Source organism: Fusarium verticillioides, chromosome 6 (genome assembly GCF_000149555.1).
Source record: "Fusarium verticillioides 7600 chromosome 6, whole genome shotgun sequence".
In the NCBI taxonomy this organism is placed as follows: domain Eukaryota; kingdom Fungi; phylum Ascomycota; class Sordariomycetes; order Hypocreales; family Nectriaceae; genus Fusarium; species Fusarium verticillioides.
In genome coordinates, this window is record NC_031680.1 from 1,992,794 (window position 1) to 2,013,835 (window position 21,042).

The 21,042-nt window shown below is 50.2% G+C and overlaps 8 protein-coding genes across 14 annotated transcripts; 2 read left to right on the plus strand and 6 right to left on the minus strand.

Annotated features, from left to right (window-relative positions):
- Positions 1 to 45: 45 nt before the first annotated feature.
- Positions 46 to 4,103, minus strand: FVEG_02152 (histone acetyltransferase). Its single transcript, XM_018889338.1, has 3 exons — positions 3,089 to 4,103; positions 2,985 to 3,032; positions 46 to 2,936 (listed from the first exon to the last, which is right to left on the minus strand). Exons 1-3 carry the CDS (start codon positions 3,768 to 3,770, stop codon positions 334 to 336), a joined length of 3,333 nt encoding a protein of 1,110 aa, XP_018745452.1. The 5' UTR covers positions 3,771 to 4,103; the 3' UTR covers positions 46 to 333.
- A 386-nt stretch (positions 4,104 to 4,489) lies between these two features.
- On the plus strand, positions 4,490 to 5,534 carry FVEG_02151 (hypothetical protein). 2 transcript variants are annotated; one of them, XM_018889336.1, is made up of 5 exons: positions 4,490 to 4,712; positions 4,771 to 4,863; positions 4,917 to 4,920; positions 4,973 to 5,067; positions 5,118 to 5,534. In XM_018889336.1, the coding sequence occupies exons 1-5, from the start codon at positions 4,665 to 4,667 to the stop codon at positions 5,136 to 5,138; spliced, it is 261 nt and encodes an 86-aa protein (XP_018745450.1). In that variant the 5' UTR covers positions 4,490 to 4,664; the 3' UTR covers positions 5,139 to 5,534. The 2 variants fall into 2 exon arrangements, with proteins under 2 accessions (XP_018745450.1, XP_018745451.1); XM_018889337.1 differs by having other exon boundaries at positions 4,490 to 4,863.
- FVEG_02150 (hypothetical protein) lies at positions 5,120 to 6,732 on the minus strand. The gene has a single exon (XM_018889335.1). It carries the CDS (start codon positions 6,522 to 6,524, stop codon positions 5,358 to 5,360), a length of 1,167 nt encoding a protein of 388 aa, XP_018745449.1. The 5' UTR covers positions 6,525 to 6,732; the 3' UTR covers positions 5,120 to 5,357.
- A 143-nt stretch (positions 6,733 to 6,875) lies between these two features.
- FVEG_02149 (60S ribosomal protein L8) lies at positions 6,876 to 8,464 on the plus strand. 2 transcript variants are annotated; one of them, XM_018889333.1, is made up of 4 exons: positions 6,876 to 7,054; positions 7,338 to 7,409; positions 7,462 to 7,971; positions 8,022 to 8,464. In XM_018889333.1, exons 1-4 carry the CDS (start codon positions 7,052 to 7,054, stop codon positions 8,220 to 8,222), a joined length of 786 nt encoding a protein of 261 aa, XP_018745447.1. In that variant the 5' UTR covers positions 6,876 to 7,051; the 3' UTR covers positions 8,223 to 8,464. The 2 variants fall into 2 exon arrangements, with proteins under 2 accessions (XP_018745447.1, XP_018745448.1); XM_018889334.1 differs by having other exon boundaries at positions 6,876 to 7,409.
- Positions 8,465 to 8,574: 110 nt separating this feature from the next.
- On the minus strand, positions 8,575 to 9,985 carry FVEG_02148 (nuclear transport factor 2). The gene is made up of 6 exons (XM_018889332.1): positions 9,712 to 9,985; positions 9,632 to 9,649; positions 9,487 to 9,551; positions 9,351 to 9,422; positions 9,189 to 9,290; positions 8,575 to 9,133 (listed from the first exon to the last, which is right to left on the minus strand). The coding sequence occupies exons 1-6, from the start codon at positions 9,719 to 9,721 to the stop codon at positions 9,023 to 9,025; spliced, it is 378 nt and encodes a 125-aa protein (XP_018745446.1). The 5' UTR covers positions 9,722 to 9,985; the 3' UTR covers positions 8,575 to 9,022.
- Positions 9,986 to 10,354: 369 nt separating this feature from the next.
- FVEG_02147 (hypothetical protein) lies at positions 10,355 to 13,875 on the minus strand. 2 transcript variants are annotated; one of them, XM_018889331.1, is made up of 4 exons: positions 12,096 to 13,875; positions 11,694 to 12,046; positions 10,613 to 11,640; positions 10,361 to 10,559 (listed from the first exon to the last, which is right to left on the minus strand). In XM_018889331.1, exons 1-3 carry the CDS (start codon positions 13,120 to 13,122, stop codon positions 11,284 to 11,286), a joined length of 1,737 nt encoding a protein of 578 aa, XP_018745445.1. In that variant the 5' UTR covers positions 13,123 to 13,875; the 3' UTR covers positions 10,361 to 10,559; positions 10,613 to 11,283. The 2 variants fall into 2 exon arrangements, with proteins under 2 accessions (XP_018745444.1, XP_018745445.1); XM_018889330.1 differs by having other exon boundaries at positions 10,355 to 11,640.
- A 291-nt stretch (positions 13,876 to 14,166) lies between these two features.
- FVEG_02146 (hypothetical protein) lies at positions 14,167 to 16,118 on the minus strand. Of its 3 annotated transcripts, none has more exons than XM_018889329.1 (4): positions 15,982 to 16,112; positions 15,741 to 15,925; positions 14,593 to 15,687; positions 14,167 to 14,446 (listed from the first exon to the last, which is right to left on the minus strand). In XM_018889329.1, exons 1-3 carry the CDS (start codon positions 15,982 to 15,984, stop codon positions 14,754 to 14,756), a joined length of 1,122 nt encoding a protein of 373 aa, XP_018745443.1. In that variant the 5' UTR covers positions 15,985 to 16,112; the 3' UTR covers positions 14,167 to 14,446; positions 14,593 to 14,753. The 3 variants fall into 3 exon arrangements, with proteins under 3 accessions (XP_018745443.1, XP_018745442.1, XP_018745441.1); XM_018889328.1 differs by having other exon boundaries at positions 14,167 to 14,519; XM_018889327.1 differs by having other exon boundaries at positions 14,167 to 15,687; positions 15,982 to 16,118.
- Positions 16,119 to 16,410: 292 nt separating this feature from the next.
- On the minus strand, positions 16,411 to 20,953 carry FVEG_02145 (hypothetical protein). 2 transcript variants are annotated; one of them, XM_018889326.1, is made up of 6 exons: positions 20,693 to 20,953; positions 20,532 to 20,636; positions 20,192 to 20,478; positions 17,002 to 20,137; positions 16,699 to 16,942; positions 16,416 to 16,566 (listed from the first exon to the last, which is right to left on the minus strand). In XM_018889326.1, exons 1-5 carry the CDS (start codon positions 20,733 to 20,735, stop codon positions 16,773 to 16,775), a joined length of 3,741 nt encoding a protein of 1,246 aa, XP_018745440.1. In that variant the 5' UTR covers positions 20,736 to 20,953; the 3' UTR covers positions 16,416 to 16,566; positions 16,699 to 16,772. The 2 variants fall into 2 exon arrangements, with proteins under 2 accessions (XP_018745439.1, XP_018745440.1); XM_018889325.1 differs by having other exon boundaries at positions 16,411 to 16,942.
- Positions 20,954 to 21,042: the final 89 nt, after the last annotated feature.

Sequence of the window (21,042 nt, forward strand, 5' to 3'; positions counted from 1 at the left end):
CATATACTTCTCTCCGACTCTCGCTCAGCATTCATAGACAGACACTCGCTAATATAAAGTTCCTTTGTTAAAAATCATAATCCTATTCCTATTCCTAGTCCTATTCCTAGTCCCGTTCCTGGTCCTGCTCCTCATGCCTTTAACCTCCAAGAAGCATGATTCCGTTCCGTGACCTATCTTGTCTAGTATTTCAATAACAATGCGCTCGCTACAAACAACGACCCCTGTCTCTGGCGAGATCAAGCCAATAAAGCAACCCACGCCGATCCTGACCAAGGTATATAGTACATCCGTAACCCCAAGCCTTCCTGTAATCCACCGCTTTCAATAAAATTAGATATCTTCTCCCTCAGCATCCACGTCCTCTCCTCTGGCAGCCTCTTCCGTTGATCCCGCTCCCACATTATTTGTAGTAATCCCATTGACTTTGGCACCATTAATCTTCGTCGAGACAACGACCGAGTCTTCTGCTGCTGAGTCGAGAACTGCCACCTCCTGTTCTGGCCCCTTGCCTTCTGTGACACCTTGCAATTTGGCTTGGCGATCGACCCAGCCGGGCGGTAGACCAGGGCCACTGGTAGCGTTACCGTAATCGGATTTCTTCGTTCCTTTTGGCCATCTACCTGGTCCACGACCGGTCCCTCCAGTCTTTTTCTTTGAACTCTTAGGCCGGGACGAGGATGGCCGATGGCTGTTGCTGGGTCGCTTCGGTCTAGGAGCACTGACTGGGCGAGGGGCAGTCGGTCGACTGACACTTGGTCGAGCTCTTTCCCGTCGACCACCAGGTACTGCAGGAAAGACTTCAAAGCGAGTGAACGGGATGTTCTGGTATGGTAGTATCCAAGCCGGGGGCCCTGCGGCTTTTGCATCTTCCATTTCAATGTCCTTATCTTTCTCTTGCCCAGGCGCCACATCTTCGATAGACTGGACTGGCACTGGCTCCGCACTCTGGTTCTCGACTGGAGACTCCTGGGGTTGTTCTCCATTAATATTCATTGGAGCATCACCGTCTGCATCTGTGACTGCTTCAGGGGCAGACGCGTCGTGCTTCTCCCCATTGACCATTGGCTGATGATCCTCGATGGCAGTCGCGCCATTTCCCTCGTCAATCTTGGCCTCGTCGTCCTCCCTTGGTGCGATGGTATTGATCGGTGGGCCGAGTTCAAAGTTGACGGCATTGGTTCGGCCCATCACATACGGAGTCCAAACGAGAGCTTCGGATTTTAACTGAACATAACCCTTGGCTTCCCACTTTCCTACGTATTCTCGGCAGTAATCCAAATCGACTCTGAAGGCATACAGCTTGGTCTGCGGATCTCTGACAAGGGCCCTGAGACCTTCCAGAGCAGAAATGACATCATCCGGTGTCATGCCGGTATTGGCGGATATCCGTTTTATGCTCAGTCCTTCTGTTGCGTGTTTTTCATCCTCCATCACCTTCAAAAAGTATCGACACAGAACCAGTCGCCAGTAATTACGATATGAGACCAGGCCCATATCAGAGAGAGGCTTCTCGGGAGAGCCCGTCTTCTTCTCCACTTTGGTGAGTAAGTAGGAAAAGTCTATAAGCAAGTTGCCGTAACCTTTTCGTTGGTGTATTGGTAATGTCAGAATACACGAGACGTTGTTCTGGCTACTAGCCCTCTTTTCTTTGGAAAAGTATCCCACAAAGTGGTAACCTGTCTCGTTGTATTCGCATAAAACATAGAAAAGGAAGGGTTCAACGTCGTAATACAAAGTTTTCGAACCCAGGAACAGCTTGGCAAGAAGGCACAGATTCTGGCAGTAGACCGGATTCTTGCGACCGTCGACTTCGAAAACCGACACTGATCCATGACGATAGATCTCGTCTCCCGGTGGATGCTTGGCTGGGCATTTGAGTTTGTGCCTCCAAGCAACGTAGTCAGAGTTCATGTACTTCAGACAGAACTCGCAAATGTACAGCACGCGGTTAATGCTGTATTCGGCAGGATACGGTGCAGCATACCAAGTATCGATCTCCCAGCCGCCAAAATCGATGCATTCGATCTCGCTGCCGTTGTTGCCGGACTTTTTCGGCTTTCGGGTAGGGGGGTTTGGGTCTTCTTGCATGGCCTGCAGAAGACGCGCTCTCCAGTCATCCTCGGCTTTCTTTAGAGTAGAGGTGAACTTATTTCGATCATCCTCATCAGGGAGAGTCTTGGATGTGTCGGCCTCGACCTCGGTCAATATGCCGCCGTAAGGCTTGCCCTTCATCTCATCGGCCTCGCGGTCATAGAAGGAATAAGATGGTTGTGAGTAGTTGTCCGATGTAAAAGGCGTGGGAAGGTTAGATATAGTTGCAGCAGTAAGGTTGGCTCTGGCCACTGGAGCTGGAGTCGCAGCCAGGGCCTGTCGTTGAGGGGTCGGGCGCGTGGCACTGCCTGGCTGCCTTCTCTTTTCTCGCTTTTTGCGAGATAAGATTTCCTTAAGATTGCCAGGCTTGACATGAAGTTTAAGTACAAGTGAGGTACGAGTACGTTTCTCTATTGAGACGGGTGGGGGTCGTGGAACCTTGAGACGCACAGTTCTGGGAGGGTGGTGTCGGCCTGGTTCAGCACTTCCATTTCGTGCTGTGCTCTCTGACCTTACGTCTTGGGACTGGTTTCGTCGTCGTTTCCTCAGCGAAAGCCCATTTCCGTCATCTTCTAGTGATGAAGATTTGCGTTTTCTCAAGCTGCGGGGGGCGTCAATAGGCTCTTCATCAAGCTCACTATCATTGTTGCTTTGGGAGCTGGCATCTTCGTCATCGTTCACGTGCTGACCAGACTCATGCTGTCCTGGTGTCTCCAGTACATCGGACTGTTGGGAGTGAATCTCGGCATTGTGGTCAACATCGTGATCCTCCATCTCCTCATCTTCACTTCCCACGTCGGATTCTTTGCTGAAGCATTCAGGACATTTCCAACTTTCGGGCGCTGGTATTGTCAGCTTTTGCCAAACTGTGCTTACACATTGAAACCTACTGTTCTCCGCACTCATTGCAGCCACATCGCGCGCGCATTGTTGGTGAGCTGTACTTGGTAAGTTTCCAAAAAAGAATATATACTGATGTGGTAGGTAAACTTACCATTACCACCACAACGGACACAGGCCAAATAAACCTCAAACTCCTCGCTGGGGTCTTCGTCTTCGTTATGTCCACAGAAGATGCAGTTGCTTGAGGCGGCCGTCTCTTCATCTTCATGATCTTCCTCGGCCTCTGCAGCATCATCCCATGCAGCCTCCTCGTCTGACTCTTCGTCGTTAGCGCTTGGTGATTCGGATTTATCGCTTTCACTGTCATCTTCGTCGTCGCTTCTTGTCCCTGGTTGAAACTTGACGGCACCAACGCCTTCGTCTTCCTCGTAGTCTTCCCCTTCAGCATCAACATCTTCATCCTCCTCGGCATCTACGTCGTCTTCTTCATGTTGCTCATCTCCTTCAACATTTTCATGGTCTTCCTCATCGCCATCTTGGGGAGGTCCAACACTGTCATGAGAAGATGTCTGCGGAGGTGCCATATAGTCGTTGTCCTCCTCTCCAGATGCGTCTACATCCTCGCCAGATGCATCGTGGTCGTCGAACTCGGCATCGCCATCCTCTGCCGGAGCTTTATTCGTACCAGAGCTTCCTTTACTTCCGTTTGACCTAGATGCGACTGTCTTTGTTGTTTCGCCTCCTGTTTCGCCTGCCGTCTCATATTCAGCATCCTCGTCGGAAACCATGACGCTATGTGGAAGCTCTTGAGCCATAGTTTGTGCACCTGCCATGGTTACCCCCGCGTCCCAAAAGAATATATCCTGAAACGAGAGCCTCGAGTTTGCATATCGGTCGCTTTCGGTAGGTTGCGAAGGGTTTCTCGCAGTGTGGTCACGTCTGCTTCATCGCGGTACGCGGGCTTGCATCGAGGGACGGCCGGGAGCGAATGTGCAGTACTGATTACTGGAACTAAAATTTGGGTGTGAATTGACACGCCCAAGTCGATTTGAACCACGCGTTTGTAGAGAGTCTAGATATCGTAGAGATGCGATAGGAAAGCTGCTGAATCACGTCGCGTCAACTTGTGTGATATCAAACAGCAGTCGCGGGAGCTAGTTGCCACAGTGCGTGCGACAGCTACCGACTTAGGGAGCCCCTCCAGGGGAGAGAGAAAAAGTCCGGAATGGTAGAAGTGAGAATGCTTATTGGCGGATTATTGAAGGACTGGTAGTTTTAGTGTGCTATACAAGTATAAAGAAGTAGATTAAATCATTCCTTAACTCAATTCGTTTTTCAAATGTCTTGAGAGTGTTAGATCATTGTCAATAAAGAACCTGGAGTTTGCTCCTCCTTTTCTTCTGTTCTCTAGGTTGCTAAGCAAGGCACGCTTCTACTGTTATGGGGCTTGGTAGCACACTGTGCGACAGGTCCCCTCAGTTACTGTACCACGACGCAGGGATAGTTATGGAGCTTCTGGCCTGAGGCACCAAAATCTGCATCACCAATCGCTGAGTCGTCAATGGCTCGGTTCGATGTGAGCTTCAATTCAAGGCCCGTTTACTCGGTAAACTCACGACCACCGCGACGAACCCGGAAGACAGGTCAGGCCTGGTCAATTCGAACTCTCGCTCTCCGACAAATACGCCGAATACCTTCGAGTCTGCTCAGGCAGCGCCGCCGTCACGATGCCCGTCCCTTTTGAGGCTCTTCTTCCCTATGCCATCATGATTGGTGTATGTCACTGTCCGATCTCGCTACCGCACGATACCGAAGCTCATTGATGATTGATAGATGTTCGGTATCTCTGGTACTGGTCTTGCTGTCGTCAAGAACTGGCAGAACGAGGGCAAACGACCTCGTTACTCCGTGGATCAATGGGATAGAGTAAGTTACGGGCATTCGATAGTATCATATCGCCAGTACTAATTAGTATATAGCAAAGTACGATATGTCCAGCCGAACGATAACTCAAGGATACTAATAAATTGAACAGTGATGGACCGTGATCGCCGACTTACGGGAACTCTACGAGGGCAAACAGACAAACCAGAAGCGCCTTTAGGCTTCGAGCTGAACAACCCTTGGAAGGTTTGTTTTTCTATTCAGCTGGCGATACAAGCATTAATTCGGTCAAACAGTTGGAGACGCGCTTTTCTTAAACAGCAATATGGAACCGAGGGCAGGTGACCAGAGACGACAGCCCAAAACTGCAATTGTAAATACATATATCTGGAATACTAGTGGCAAGGCATTGGAGCCTACAAGACAGATGGACAGTGGCTAAGAGAAAGAATAAAGCAATTTCGTACAAAGTATCTTGTTCGAGCCATGGGGTATTGGAACGAGAGAAGCACTGGTCTTGACAGCAAGGGTATCCATTATATCGCTATCTCTGCTCTATTCTTATTCAGACCCTCCAATAATGTGCAAGCCTGGCACATGGTCTGACTCGACATGTAACCACACTTAACACACTTCCCTAGGTTCTGTTTTGGTGCAGGTGTCTCCTTTTGCTTCTTAGTCCTTACTGGCAAGGGAACTGCGTCGTCCTTGGGTGTTCCATTGGATGTAATCTCTGTCTCGAGAGCTGCCGACTCGTGCTTTTCCTTCAGGCTGGCCTCGACCTGGGCCATCTCGTTACCAGAAGTCCGCCCGTTGGCTGATCCGCACCCTCCAAGTCCCTCGCCTTCGTCGCAACCACACGCAGCTTGGCCCTTGTCTGGTGTAAGTCGAGCCATGTCCTCTCCACTTCGTACAATGTCGAGAATTGCACTTGGCCGCACTTTCTCCAGGTTCTTGATAAGTCCACGTGCTGTTCCTCTGAAAGCCTCGGGGCTGTAAATACACTCCGTGCTGAAGTAGTCCAGCTTCTTGTGGTGTGCGTAGAGCACGATCTCCTTCTCGTATGCATACTTGAGAGGCTTGCTCCTCTTGACCTCACTGCTTGCGTTTCCGGTAACAATACTGGTACTTCGGGACAAGCGTGGCATGTCGCCTCGCAATAGATTCATGAGAACGGTCTCGGCAACATCGTCAGCGTTGTGGCCGGTAATGACATGCTGAATGGCCAGCTTCTTGGCTCCTCGGTCAAGGGCCTGTCGTCTGAAAACACCACAATATGTGCAATTTCCCTTCTTTCCAATAGTTTCGACAACTTGGTCCATGGTCCATCCGTACAGTTCATCGTAACCAACAATTTCCAGGGGCATGTCGTATTGAACAGCATTTCGCTTGACTGTCTCTAGGGAATCGTCCCGATATCCCTTGATGCCCTCGTCGACACTCAAGAGTACTAGGTCAAGTCCATAGTTATGTCGTTCGTTCAAAGTCTTCATTACTGATGCCAGCACTGTTGAATCCTTGCCACCCGAAGCACCAATAGCAACTCTTTCGCCGGGAAAGAAGAGGTCTGATGATATGATTGTGTGATGGACTTCATCCTCGAACACTCTGATGAAGCAGTCTCGGCACAGCTTATGATGGTTCTTGGGTCGCTTTACAACAGCCCGGTTGCTCTGACACCGAAAGCAAGGTGTAGGTGCCATTTTGCTGTAAGTGGAGTTTGAAAGTCTCAACTGAGTCTCGACTGGTTGGGTCTTTGTGATTGTGTATATGGACGGAAGTGAGTGGACAACGAATCCAAGGACAGGAGTCTTTATGTCGAACGAGTTTAGTTGTTTTGTTGGGAAGTCTTTTAGAATTTAATTTTTGAGTTTACAGATTCTAGCTTTCTTTTTTCTTTCTCAATGGAAGATGTTGCCTCCCAATCATTGATTCAAGTAGTGAGCATGTTTGCCTGACTCTAAGAGTCACGGTCACGTGCGCTGCATTAGTCGTGAAAAGCCCCTCTCCTCTCCTCTCCCCCCTGTTAGGCCTTGGGTTGTTTCTTCCAGCCAGTGGGTTCTCGTTTTTATCAAAGTGGGTACAGATTTCAGAGAAGCCCTAATTATTTTTCTCACCAAAAAAAGGCACTGACCCTCGCTTTTCTTCTTGACTTTGTTCTTCATCCACCATCGTGTCCTGGACTTTTGCTCTTCAACCCACGAGCAACTACTAACCCCAACTATTCAAGATGGTGAGTGAATGAAACAATCGACTCGACTCTAATGGCCACAGTTTTGTGAGTCAAATGCGCTTCATTGTGCAATTGAGCCACAGCGTCGTCCACTTTGTTGTGGGCGACATATGCTGTTGGTATTCCGCCAGTCTTCGATCACTGTAACAGGTGTCGAAGCTGGTGAAGACTTGGCTGGAGATGCGGCGTGCGCAGAAATGTCACGACCTATTCTCGTTAGAGTTCAGAGAAGACCTTTTGTTGGCTTGAACGCCTTGCTGATGTCTTCTTTTCTCAATGACAGCCTCCCAAGTCCGGCAAGAAGGTCGCTCCCGCCCCTTTCCCTCAGGGTAAGGCTGGCAAGAAGGCCGCAAAGGTTAGTAACTCTCTTCTGTCTCCTCTGGTGGGAAGATCGCTGACGTCCACAGAACCCTCTCCTCGAGAAGCGACCTCGCAACTTCGGCATCGGCCAGGACATCCAGCCCAAGCGAAATGTCTCTCGCATGGTCAAGTGGCCCGAGTATGTCCGCCTCCAACGACAGAAGAAGATCCTTCAGATGCGCCTGAAGGTTCCCCCGGCTCTCGCTCAGTTCCAGCACGTCCTCGACCGCAACACTGCTGCCCAGGCCTTCAAGCTCCTCAACAAGTACCGACCTGAGACCAAGGCCGAGAAGAAGGAGCGTCTCCTCCAGGAGGCTACCGCTGTCAAGGAGGGTAAGAAGAAGGAGGATGTTTCCAAGAAGCCCTACACTGTCAAGTACGGTCTCAACCATGTTGTTGGCCTCATTGAGAACAAGAAGGCTTCTCTCGTCCTCATCCCCAACGATGTCGAGCCCATTGAGCTCGTCGTCTTCCTTCCTTCTCTCTGCAAGAAGATGGGTATCCCTTACGCCATTGTCAAGGGCAAGGCCCGTCTCGGAACTGTCGTCCACAAGAAGGTATGTATATCGAAATCATTAGCTCAAGTTCGTGTCTAACAAGTCACCAGACCGCTGCTGTCCTCGCTATCACCGAGGTCCGCTCCGAGGACAAGAACGAGCTCTCCAAGCTCATCTCCGCTGTCAAGGACGGTTACCTTGACAAGCACGAGCAGGCCCGCCGACAATGGGGTGGTGGTATCATGGGTCCCAAGGCTCAGATGAAGATCATCAAGAAGCAAAAGGCTCTTGAGGCTGCTACGAAGATCTAAGGCTATTTGTTTATACCCCTCACAATGCATTGCGATTTCGGGATCAAACGGTGTTGCACGGTTCAGGGCATGGAAAATGAATGATTTTTCTCGGGTTACGTTTCGTCCCATCCCACTTCGCAGTGACCAGTGAGGCCAGTCTTATGACCCTCCTAAAAATAGATGATGAGCTTGCTTCTTGGACAAGAGTTCAGCGTAAAGTGAATATTTCGCCATTTAAATGTCCTGTAAAGAGGATCCCCAGCTCTGGTCTTATTAAATGCCTTCAACGTACTCATGCAGGCGCATTCTGGGTTTCGTATTAATGTTGACAAAGCTGGCACGCAAGTCATGTTACGTGTTTCCATTTCTACTGCTGAAGAATGAGTCGGGCTGTGGCCGTTGAAGCAGTTCATTTCTTAAGATATAACGCCAATCGCGGTCCTTGACCATACTCAAGTATAGGTGACGCACGTCGTTGCACCGTTTACATTCACTTTAATCAATTTTGGATGGCTTTATCTTGGCTTGATCACTTCAGACCCTATTTGCCATGTTATCAAGCTGAGGTTAAGTATTCATAGCTTTGAGACACAATGATTAAGCTTCATTGGCGAGAGGAAATCCAAGACAATCACAGCGTTCCCTTCAAGCGATTTTCTAAATTCATCTTATCGTCAAAAAAAGAAGCTATTCCGTTGCCATTGCCGCTTTAATTTCCCCTCGTCTGTCGCCCCACTTGGTGTGTTTGTGTGTTTATAAACATCGCTCAACTCATTCAAACAACAAAAGGCGTCGGCCGGCAGTGTAACTGCTTTCGTTTAACCGAAGACAAGCTTGAAGATGTCGTTGTAGACGAAGTACTGGCCATTCGCATCGCGGGCGAGCTGGAAAGACTGGCTGAAGTTCATGGGGCGCTGCTCCTCATCGACCTAATATTTGTTAGTAGGCGCATTTCAGGAGGTTGTGGGATGGTCGGAAACATACAAGGAGAGCACCGGTAATGAGGATAATGACACCGCCCTGGTCGTTGGAGGGCTGGGCATCGAGGGTAGAGACTTGGTGCTTGACCTTCTCAAAGGGGAGGCCCTGTTGGAGAAAATGTTAACAACGCCGACTCGAAATCGCTGGTGACGAAGTGGTGCATACAGCAAGCTTCTCGGTAATGGCTTGGGTGCCAAGGACGGAAGCAGACTCGAAAGTCAGCATAGAGTGGTCTCGCTATTACCAGGATTAGCAGGTGGTTCTACTGGAGTTCTCGTCGTTGGGCTGAAGGGCCACTTACGTAGAGAGCAGCGAGACCCTTGCGATCACTGTCGAAGGTGTTGTAGTAGAACTCAACAAACTGCTCTGTTTGTTTTCCGTTAGGCATCTTGTCACTTTCGCATGGGTTGGACTCGTGAATCAGTCCAGGAGGGTTCCAAACATACTGGCAACTTCCTCAAAGTCTAGAAGTGTGCGCGGTTAGATTCTCTCGTCGTACAGCCATTCCAGAGCAGTATAAACTCACTTCCGGCCATTTTGAAGTATGGGGACCTGTCCTGGTCGTTTTAATCGCTGTTGCGTCTAGAAAGGGGGGATCGGAAGGTTTTAACTAAGGTAGAGAACCGTTGGGTCGTCGCAAAGTCTGCCCGAGGGGAAAGCAATGGAAGCGAGCAAGGAAGAGAGAGATGAGATCGAATGGATGGATGGTGGGGTTGAGGGGGCACAGTGCAGATTAGGCACACACGTCAACGATGATGGGCTGCTACCCACTGAAATACACTGAAGATCGGGTCCAGGGCTGTGCCGATACAGTGCGGCTTCGTTATAAGCATAAATGGCGGGATGGAGCTTGGATATGCCGATAATTGACCATACCCCGGTCCGCCTACTGAATAAAATTGCGCTGGAGCTACTTTTGAAAAACTTTCTTTGTCTTCAACAACATTTCAGCTTCCAACAACAATTGGCTCCCGCAGACATTTTCAGGCGGCAACGCTCTTGAGAATATGCAGACACGCTCTGCAGCATCAGAATAACATATCTGCGGGTTCTTTCAAACCAATAACAGTAAGGTACGTTTACATGACACGACACAACGATACACGTCTCGATGCCTCCAGCGCATACGCTGGACGCGTTGAACACACCCCTTTTTGCATGATGACAAACTCTTCCATTAAGAACGGCCAACTGAATCTCTATGTTGATTTCAAAATTATCAAGCTCAACAGTCTGACATGTCTTCCTCTCATTCATTCTTCACGCAACAAAACGTGTCAGAAGCACTTCGCTAACATGATAAAAAGTTTAGTAAACGATTGGTACCAAGATTGTCAAGTTCCATTTGCATTGCTAGCTTTTTGCTCCTCGAGTCTGCTTGTTCCTTAGAAGCTACAATAGAATGCTATCAATTGATTATTACTGACCTTGATTTCGTTCCCGGGTCCAATCTTGAATTGGTGGCATGCATACTGCGTGAATGTACTGATTATAGCCAGTCTATTTCTGCTTCCAATTTCAAAACTCCAGATTGCCGTCTCGTCCAGGTGCATCTAGTCATTTACTCTGGTCCGCAAGGATGAAGTAAAGGAATGCCCTTATATTGTTCAAGCAACGGTATATCACATACAGTTAATCGATTCACCGACCACCAATTCCTTCTGCAGGCTCAGACTCCTCGATTGTAGAACCTTCTAACCTCTAGTAAGTAACCCACCCATGCCTCCTCAAGATCAAGAGTTGCTTATTTTTCTGAACCAAGAAATGACAGGCCGCCTCGATACAACATGAGCCACTTGCTTCCCAAATCTTAGAAGCACCCGATACTTCCTTAACCTTCGCCAATACACCACATAAACTTCATAGTGAAAATTTTATATCTTGTGCTGTCAATACTCGTGCTGGTCAACCCTTCGACCGAAGAACTGGTCCATCAGTCTATGTCCAAGCTGCTGAGGCTGTCCATGTCGACACCCGACGGCTGCTTCATGTTTGGAGCAAAGCCGTCATTTTTTGTCGTTTTCTTTCGTAATTCAATGAATAGACTTGTCCGCTGAAGTCTGTAAGATCGATCGAAAAATCGAGGATTCCACCATCATCATAGCTCCTCCTCATCCTCAACCTTCGGTTTTTGAGTTTCGATATTAGAGGGTGTTCCTGACCCCGACCCAGATCCCCCGGAAACGGCTGAATCTACCTCTGATTTCAAGCCAGATCCTGTTGAGAGGTTCAGACCTCCCGGTCCGTAGTCCACACTGGGTCGGTATTTCTTGAGAGGACTCTGGAAGATCGACTTGCTAGGTGTATCAAGGCCTACAGCATTCGAGAGAAGATTGTTGGCGGGGGAGCCCCCGGTGGTAGGCACTTGTGACATGGATTCGCTAGCTGCGGTCGGGGTTTGTGACAATTCCGATGTGGCCAGGCTGTCTGGGTCTGCAGAATGCGCCCTCTTAAGCTGCATCATGTCGTCAGTTCAAATATTCCAGAAAATACAACCGCAGAACTTACGTGAATACGATCCACGCCCTCGGCAAGTTCGCCCTGGAATTTGACGTCTTCTGGCGCAAGTTTTGCGTTCACATCTTTTGCGTACACTTCCTCCATCTTGCCAAGGTTCTCGTCGTCCTCTTCATCATCATCGTCGCTATCATCGGCGATGTTTCCATTGCTCTTCTTTCTAGCCTTGCGTCGTCTCGAGGCTTCGGTGGCCTGGTCACGGAAAGCGGAGAAGCCAACGGTACCACCAGCCTTGAGAGGTCCGAGGCTGGAGAAGTCTAGTTGACCTGACCTCCGTTTGGCTGATCCAGGGGTTGTCTGAGGGTTCTTTGAGGACTGTAGAACCCCGATCTTTTGCAATTGTCCTGCAATGCGGGTTAGTGTACGATCCCAAAAACGCCCGGCAATACTTACGCTCTCCCCTGTAAAAGAAGGTAAAGACAGCGTAGGGCTTGTCTGGTCCGTCGATGCCCGTGACTGTCTGTGTACTGATGGTCTTCGGATCAAGAGTCTTGGGCTTCGCGAAACTTGTCGTGTGTTCAACGTCGGCGTCGATGCCATTTCCTTCCTTAGAGCTCATGTCATCTTCGTCGCCGTCGTGAGCACCGAACTGGGGTGAGTATTCGCCCTTCTTGATTTCGCCAGAGGCAAGCACGCGGAACATAGCCACCTTGATCTGCCCAGTCGCCTCAGGAGGTTCGTCATCGTCGTCGGACCAGGAATCAGAGTCGTCCACGACAGCTTCAATAGGAGACTTGTCGTCAGCGCCATAGCGTAGTGTGTCCCTGCGTCCTGTAGATCCCTGCTCCACGTCGGCACTGGCGTTTCCTTCCATGGCCCGTTGTCGTCGGCGGCGTTTCTCGAACTTCTGGCGACGCTTCTCTAGCTTCTCGGCGGCATCATGGCCTTGTAGGTCCAAGCCGTTGAGCCAACGCTCGAGACCAACCTCGCGGAATAGAAATTCTCGCTCAGCCAGACCGCCACCTTCAGAGTCTGGCACCTGGACCCAGCGGCTGTTGACCCATGTTTCTTCACCTGGTCGCAGAAGAGTAGCAACTTCCTCCTTAGCTCGACCGTCGAAGTAGATGTAAGCAGCGATGGTCTCATTTTCGGAGTTTGTCATGGGGATGTAGGGGTTCACAACACCAGAGGACTTATTCCGATCACTGGTGTTCAGACCGCCGACGAACTGAGGCTTCGGGTAGGGGTTATCATCACTTGGCTTCGGGGTCGAGTATGGGATAGGCAAGCCGGGGGTGAGAAGGGTGATGGAGATGGCGAATTTTGCAGGCTCGGGTTTGTTTGACTCAGCGAGCTGAGGTTGGGGTACAGGAATGTAGGTACTGATTCTTGAGAGACGAGATTGCTTCTGCATGCCATACTCTGGCAGCGGGGCAGAGTTCGCATGAATGCTGACCGCAATGCCCTTGAAGCAGGGCATCGTGACGGTATGTGATGTGCTACGGCTGGTGGCTGGTGTATGTATATAGGTTCGAGAAGAGGGGAGGTAGAGAGAAGTTGATCACGGCGGTAGTTGTGTGTAAGACTTGACCGTGACGTCTCGTCCCGTCTGCGTCTAGGCTCGTTGAAGGCTGGGCGAAGGCAGAGGCGAGGGTTCAAACGAAGGAGTCGCAAAGAATGAACAGCAGAAGCAGTCGGTTGCTCGCTCGCAGGTGCTAAACACAGCACACGCGGTCAGGTCGGTGAACTCAGCTCAGGTCTGTCTGGCCTCTTGGAGGTTATCGGGTTCAGAATTGAGTCGGGAGACGTCGAAAGGAACAAGCGGGCGGGCGGTGGAGGGAATCGCAGTAGTTGGCCCGCAATGAGTCCAGATAAATCAAGCTAGTAATAGCGGTCGGTACGTAGCGGTAGCGGTAGCGGCACGATTGCTGTCAGGTACCTTACCTTACCAGGTAACTTGGGGGTGGTCGGGGATGGCGAGGTGAGGTGGGATGTGGATTATGGTGGAGACATCGAGTTTGTTCATTCAGTTCAGTGATTGAGAACCATGTGCCTCTAGTGTGAGTGTGAATGGATGTGAAAAGGCGAGAATTTAATTACACAGAATAGAACAAAAAGTCGATGAATGCTAGTGACGCCAGGCGGTGTTGCTGAGTTACACCACACTAACCCAGGTACTCCTAGCAGAGAAGAATGATGCACAACCTAATGCGTTTGATTGTTGGCAACAGAGAGAAAGTGGAGGGGTTTGAGGGGCTCTGAGAAATGGATCAGCCAGAGCATACATGGGATGGGTGAGTGTCCCCTAAGCTACAGTGAGATGCTCAGGTACAATGGGGGGTCACGACAGCCCGAGCCCAAGCCCAGCCAGAGGAGAGCGAGTGTGGACGTGGATGAGGTGTGAATAGAGGGGCCTGGAGGGGTTGAAAACATCCAATGCATGTGCACTGAAGAATTAGGTAGTGAATTTCAACGGAAAGACTTCAATGTGCAGTTAGTGTACTATAGTGACTGGAGATCGATACGCTCTTCAAACAGTATGGATTTAATGCTCTATTTTCAGGCAATGAATGCTATCGTATTCTTGTATTGATATCCATCACAAAACCTTCAGCCGTTGTCAATTGTGGGAAGCCAAAGATGCAGCCAACAAACGGTGAAAGTGAATCAATCAATTGCCTGCTTTAAATACGCATCAACGCCCTGAAACCATTGACCGTCGATAGCCAGGCAAACGACTTGTAAATTACAGTCCAATGGATGCATCCCTTGATGTGAAACAAAACGAAGCGCACGTTGCTATTCTTTATTAATCAGGCGTTGGTTCTTTGACAAGGGAATTAAGTATAGGTAGTAGCCAAAAACAAACGCCAAACTCTACCTGTTGTGAGCTCGTCATCGAATTACAGCCAACTTGGCATGCATGTCGGATCAGCATAGTCTCACTTACCGGGCAGTTTCCCCTGCATAATAGGTAAACACAAAATCCTCAGCTGACAACAACACATTCTTATTCTTAGTTAGTACTGCATATCATAAGCCACGGGTATCTGCTTCCACTCATCACACTCAGTCCCTCTCTATATCAAGGCCACGCTAAACTTTCCTCCTCTACAACTTATTACGCGACGTTCGTCTTCGAATGCTTGAAATTCCCTCCTCACTATAACTCGTTCCGATGCCCGAATCCTTGTGTTGCACATCGTCGTCGTCATCGTCAAAACTTCCCTCGTCTTCGTCATCCGCGTCGGCTCCTGCGCGAGGAATTTCCGATAAAGGCTGTTCAGGGTCCGCCTCTGGTTTGATTTCGGGCTCGTACTTGAGCGGTTGCTGTCTTCCATATGTCGGGAAGGTCTCTGCGTGATCTGTGTCCTCATCTTCATACTCATATCGTTCTGCCTCGAGCCTCCTGGTCTTGTCAGCAGCATCTCCAGGCGGTGATCCTGAAGCCATGCTCCAAAATCCCCAAGCAACACCCATAAAAATAACTTCAAAAGCCCAAAAAACAAGGGTCAATGCGATGAATGTCGAGATGCGATAGTGAACCATCATCCACCGGAGCCCACGAAGCTGAGCTGTGAGCTGAAGGTAGGCATGGTAAATCTGAATAGTCTGGCCCGCTTCAACCTCCACATACGCTGACTTGGGGAGATTCGAGGCCCTTGAGAACAAGACTCGCTCGGCCAACGGGATGATCATCGAGTTCGTGCTTGAACCCGGTGTGAACAAATGGTAAAGCAGAAATAGTACGCGAGAGGCAACCGATACTAATGGGTCCACGTAAGGAAACAAAGCAGGCCTGCGTGAAGTGAACAGTACGTTGGCCCCTTCCAATCCTTGGTGTAGCGATGCGTGACGTTCAGCCGCAGCATGCAACTCAGCATCAGCTTGCGAGTTGACCATGTGCAGGGTGATCATGAAGTTGCCGCGCTCCACGTTTGGATTCGAGCGAGGCATCGCCAAAATCAACGACACATCGTACTCTTGCTGCGTCTTCATTGGTGGCGTTTGAAGGGAGACGATTCCATACGGGTTGATGCCAGAGCTGTAACAATTCTATCAGTCAGACGAGCAACATACACAGCGTTGATAACCCACCCATATTGGAGATGCAATGGCAAAGTTACAACCTCGTGAGGAAGAAAATTCTGGAAAAAGAGCAATGAAGCTATAGCAGCCGTGCAAAATAGTGTTGCTGCTGTCGAAACGAGGAGTACGGTATTAACGACAGCTCGCTGAACAGGTTTAGACGTGATAACACGGGCGGTTTCTTGTAGGGTTTCCTTGTCAAGTAAAGTCAGTCCCGAATGGATGATAAATAAACACCAGAACAACTAACCATGCTATGATCCTTCAGATTATTCAGGTCATTAGTATAGGAGACATGGGTATGAGTATGAGCTAGGGAGTCACAGGCTGCGAAATTGAAGGGAGCAAAGGTCAAAGGGAGTGAGTGAGTGAGTGAGTGAGTGAGTGGCATGTGAAGGCGGCAAGCTATAGTCTAACAGGCTGCAGCTTTGGAGCTCTGCCGGCTTCAACGTCATAATTCGGTACGTACCAACCTTAGGTAAGAAGATACCTAAGGTACCTAGGTATTCAACTTCACCGGCCAGGGGGGGAGAAAGAAAACTCAGGACCTTAACCCTAAGTGATAAAAATATTAAGGTAAATTTAGCCTAAGCTTAGGGGGCTCTTTGTCAAGTTCATTTCGACACCCTATATCAGGGTTCGTTGTTTTCTTGCCCCCTAAGGGACCGGGCACCTCAAGTTGTTTTAGAGGATAATTTCGACACATTAATTCAGAATATCTAATGTTTCAATGACATCTACGAACAATGATTCTCATCTCAATGAGGTAATATAGAAAAGCAGTCGTTTCAATCTTTCCCAAGAATTCGTGACACAAATAAAAAATCAAAATAGTCTGAAGCAATAGCAACAACAAGGTCAGCGCTTCCATGCCAAATATCTGCTGTACAAGATAACAGCGTAACGAAGGTGTAAATCAAGTCGTGAACCAATTTCGTCGGGGTCCTTTTCCTGCCGTAATCCTTACCTACAATCTAATCATTCCACAAGAAAAATCTCAAAAATTTGTCCATCAAGTCGCTCATATCGTAAGCGTCTAACTTAGCACGCCGCAAGGTAATTGCTTGGGACCAGCCCGACGCTTCCGTCTCCGCCGTGGACTTCAGCCTCCCACCATCCATCGTCTTGGTGACGGAGGACCGCAAGATAGTCACCCTTACCAAAGCTCAACTCCTCGGGAATGGCTGCTTGGTACATGTATAATGCGCGTGCTGTAAAAAGGACATGTTAGCCTCTTCCTCTCTTTGATACTGGCTAATCAACGACTTACCATAATGCAGAATTGCTCTGCCATCTCCCGTATATAGACGAGACGGATCAGCAACGCTTTGACTACGTTGACGGGTACTACCATCGTCATAGTAGCTCATGGCCCTCGAAGCAGGGCGGCTGCCTCGACTCCTCTGAGAACCATAGGCATCATCAACCGGCGCGAGCTGAATTGCCATGTCGCTACCTGCATAGCTGCTCCCGGGGCGATTCTGCTGGGCATAAGGTGAAGGAGAAGGCCCGCGGCTAGCAGCCTGCTGAGGTGACTGGGGATAATACCCCTGGGCAGAGCCATGCTTCTGTGGTGAGCTCATGACGGACGGGGAGCGTTGGCTAGCAGCGTAAGGGTTGGGCGATACCGATCTGTAGCTCATGTTGTCGTTCATAGGTGGCTGTGGAGACACGCTGCGGGCTGGTGCTGGTGAAGTTGCTCTGGGCATATCAGAGCCCCTGGTGCCAGGTCGGGAACCAGGTGATGATCCATAAATACCAGATCCGCCACGAGACATGTCACTTCCCCTTGTGCCTGGTCGCGAAATAGGGATTCCGCGAGTGTCCGATCGGGGCATCTCGCTTGCTTTGGTTCCCGAACGTGCCACGGGTGGTGTACTATAGCCGCCAGTATCCCCTCTACCCATGTCAGTGCCCCGAGTGCCTGGTCGAGGCATGGATGCTGAGCTATAGCTTCCAGGCTCGCCGCGTCCGTTATCGGTGGCTCTAGTTGGCTGTCGTGACACAGGGGACGCGCTGTAACTACCAGACTCGCCCCTGCCATGGTTAGTGGTTCGAGTAGCCGGTCGTGAAGCACTTGGTGGAACACTCTGAGTTGGGGATGGCTCAGATCGCCTTGTTTCGGTTGCTCGAGTGTTGGTCCTAGAAGCAGTACTATTGAATCCTCCTGGTGAACCGCCTCCACTCTCAAACATGCTTCGTGTCTGTGTGGTAGCCTTCTTGGTCGCTTCCTTCATTGCCCTAGAAGTCACTGCAGGTGGTGGGACACCCAGGCGTGAAATTGGGGTTTGGTATGATGGTGGCGGCGTTCCTCTCTTTGCCGCCGCAACATCCGGGTTCACAGGAGTCGGAGCTGTGCGAGAGGCTGAGGTTTGTCTTGAAGCAGCTTCTGATGCTGGCGCCGGAGTGGCAAGCCCGGAATAGTGATCAGCAGACATTCTCATTGATGACTGCTTGCCTAACGTGACACCTTTCAGCTCCGCTAGGGCCAGAGCGATCGGGTCTGTCTCCTCGTGTGTCTGTTCAGTGGCAGCTCCTGGTTTCTTCTTTGTGTCAGGCGTAGATACAGGGAAGACATTCTGTCCCACTCCCAGAGCCAGACTGGCATTGGCATCGATGGGCTCGGGACTCTGAGTACGTTCTTTGGTGACAACATTGCTGGGCTCTTGTGTTTGTAACTGTGGTCGGCGAACGGGACTACCCGAGTTTTGAGTGCTCGGTGCGTGCCATGTGTTCCTGTTTGATGACTGAAGATCCTTGTTGCTCTTACGTCTGAATGGACTGTGGTTCTTTAAGAAACCACCGCTCTTCTTCTTAGCAACTAATTTGACTGGGCTTGGACCATTGCTGACAGCTGGTGCGGACGCCGGAGCCGGAGCCGGAGCCGGAGCCGGAGCAGTGACTGGAGCCGGCGCAGGTGCCGGCGCAGGTGCCGGCACTGGTGCTGGCGGTTGAGTTGGCACTGGGTTCGGCTTTATAGGATCCTGCTTGACGGGTGAAGTTTTGCCGCTCGGTGGTTCCACACTAGAGAACGAGTTAGGGTTCGAATAATCACTATGGGAGTCTCTGCTCGAAGGTCGAGCAGATGTCACCTGCGAACTCTGGTCCGAGATGGGGCTGGGCCCAGTCCTGCATAGCATCGTCATGCCATCCAGGGGGTAGGGGTCGTGTGGTACGGCTGCAACAGCACCATGCTGGTTGGCATCATACGATCCATGACCTGCAGGTTGTTGGCGGCGATACGGATCCTCGATTGGTCGCCTTACTTCCAGAGATGTCCTTGCATCCATTGATTGCCTTGCATCGGCACTGGGTCGAGACTGCATGGAAGGCCGAACTTCCCCAGAGTGGCGCATCTCCAAAGACGGTCTTGGATCGTGCTGTCGCCCATCTGGATGTCGAATGTTCGAGTGCCTCATGTCTCCAGATCTGCCATCTGCGGGTCTCATTTCCAGGGGCCTCATTTGCTGTTGCATGTGATGCCCTGCATGGTGAGCGACCTGCTGGGATGGTTGCTGACGCTGAGGAGAGTACTGCTGCTGAGGATGATGCTGCAGCTGCGATGGGTGCTGAAGCTGAGAGTGGTGCTGCAATTGGGAGGGATGCTGATGCTGGGGGGCATATTGCAGCTGAGCGGGGTGCTGCATCTGAGAAGGGCGTGGAATCTGCTGTTGACGCGGTTGAGGAGGGGCCTGGATCTGCTGAGGTTGAGGCTTTTGAGTGCCAATTTGGAGTATCTCGTCGGGGGGCAGCGTTGCTGGCTTCTGGCTTGGAAGATCACGTTTGCTTGAAGCGACTTCTCTGTGCGCCAGGTCGTTGGCCAGAGCAGAATTTGGATCATGATGCGACTCGAATGTCGAAGGTTGAGGAGACGACGAACGGAAAGCAGGGTTGATGCTGCGAGGAAATTGAGCGACAGAATAGTTGTCGTCTTCTGACGTCTCAGATTGGTTATCTGTCACATCTCCACGACAGAAGTTGATATACTTGGGAGCATCTGGGATCTCCTGTCCGGTTCCCTTTTCTGTAATGAAAGTGATGATGTCCTTTTCCACATCCATGACCTCCAATGAGAGTCGGATCTTCTCGCACGACGAATCGTCACTAACGCAAACCGTGGAGGCGATATTGGCAAACGTCCACAGGCTACTCTTGGTGAAGTCGAGTCGTTCTTCCTCCAAATCTTGGAATTTGTCGGCGGCTGACTTCCACTCTCTGTTCCATCTTGTTGTCGTGTCTTCGAGTGCTTTAACTGCATTTTCGTACTCTGTATTGGAAGTTGCAAGGCTGATCTGTGTCTTTTCGAGTTTGGCTTTGTTGCGTCGTTCTTCTTGGCCCATTACCATGTGGCCTTGAGCAAGATAACCCTTGATCTTCAAACACTCTTGCTCATACTTATCGCGTGTCTAGAACCTAAGTCAGCTTCAATCGTAATGGAGTGCCGAGAAGAGTAGTCTAACCTTGTTGACCTGCTGTGTCTGCTGCATCTTGACCTTCAATAGCTTTTCAACTGTGTTCTGAATAATCTTTCGTCGCTCCTTCATTCCACCAGCAAAGGCAGCGAGTGGTTCCTCAAGCTCTGACTTCATTTCTGCGCCAATGAGTTGATGCTGCTTGGCCATCTGTTCGACCTCGCCTCGGACGGTATCCAACGATGTCTTCAATGTACCAGACTCCTGCGATCCTAGGGCTTTGCGACTCAGGTTCAATAATTTACGGGAGTATTCCTCCTCAATCGACGCTCGAGCTGCCGCGTATTCAGTCAGATGGTTTCCTTTCAATAACTTCACTTGTACGCACCGCCATAGAATGCTCGTAGTTCATCGCATGTAGTCTTGGCCGCAGTCATGCGACTCAGTAGCGGCGCCACACCGGCATCTTCTTTGCCCCAAAAGTTGTTTGCGACTGCAGTATCATGTATCAGTCAAATATGTATCAAGACGCCGTCAAAGTGTGCTCACAAGACAGCGCAACGGCTGGAGTCTCAACCGTTGATGCGGGCATGATGCCCAAGGGTATTCAAGTTCAAATGTCAAGACAGACAGGCGTTGTGTTGTTTCCAACGAATATGGATGATTAAGGACCGGCCTGAGTCACACTACTCTCCACACTAAGAACAGAGGAAGCGAGGCAAAAAGGATATCTGGTATGTGGCCCCTTCAATGGTGATAAAGGGAGTAATGTACGGTGAATGGAGAGCTAGCTGTATTGTTTTGGTGGCGTGAAGCAGTTGGCGCAGCAACACAGGGAGCACTGACCACGGTGTTGTAGCAGGACGGCTCACGTGATGCGGGTATAGTGGATTCACTCG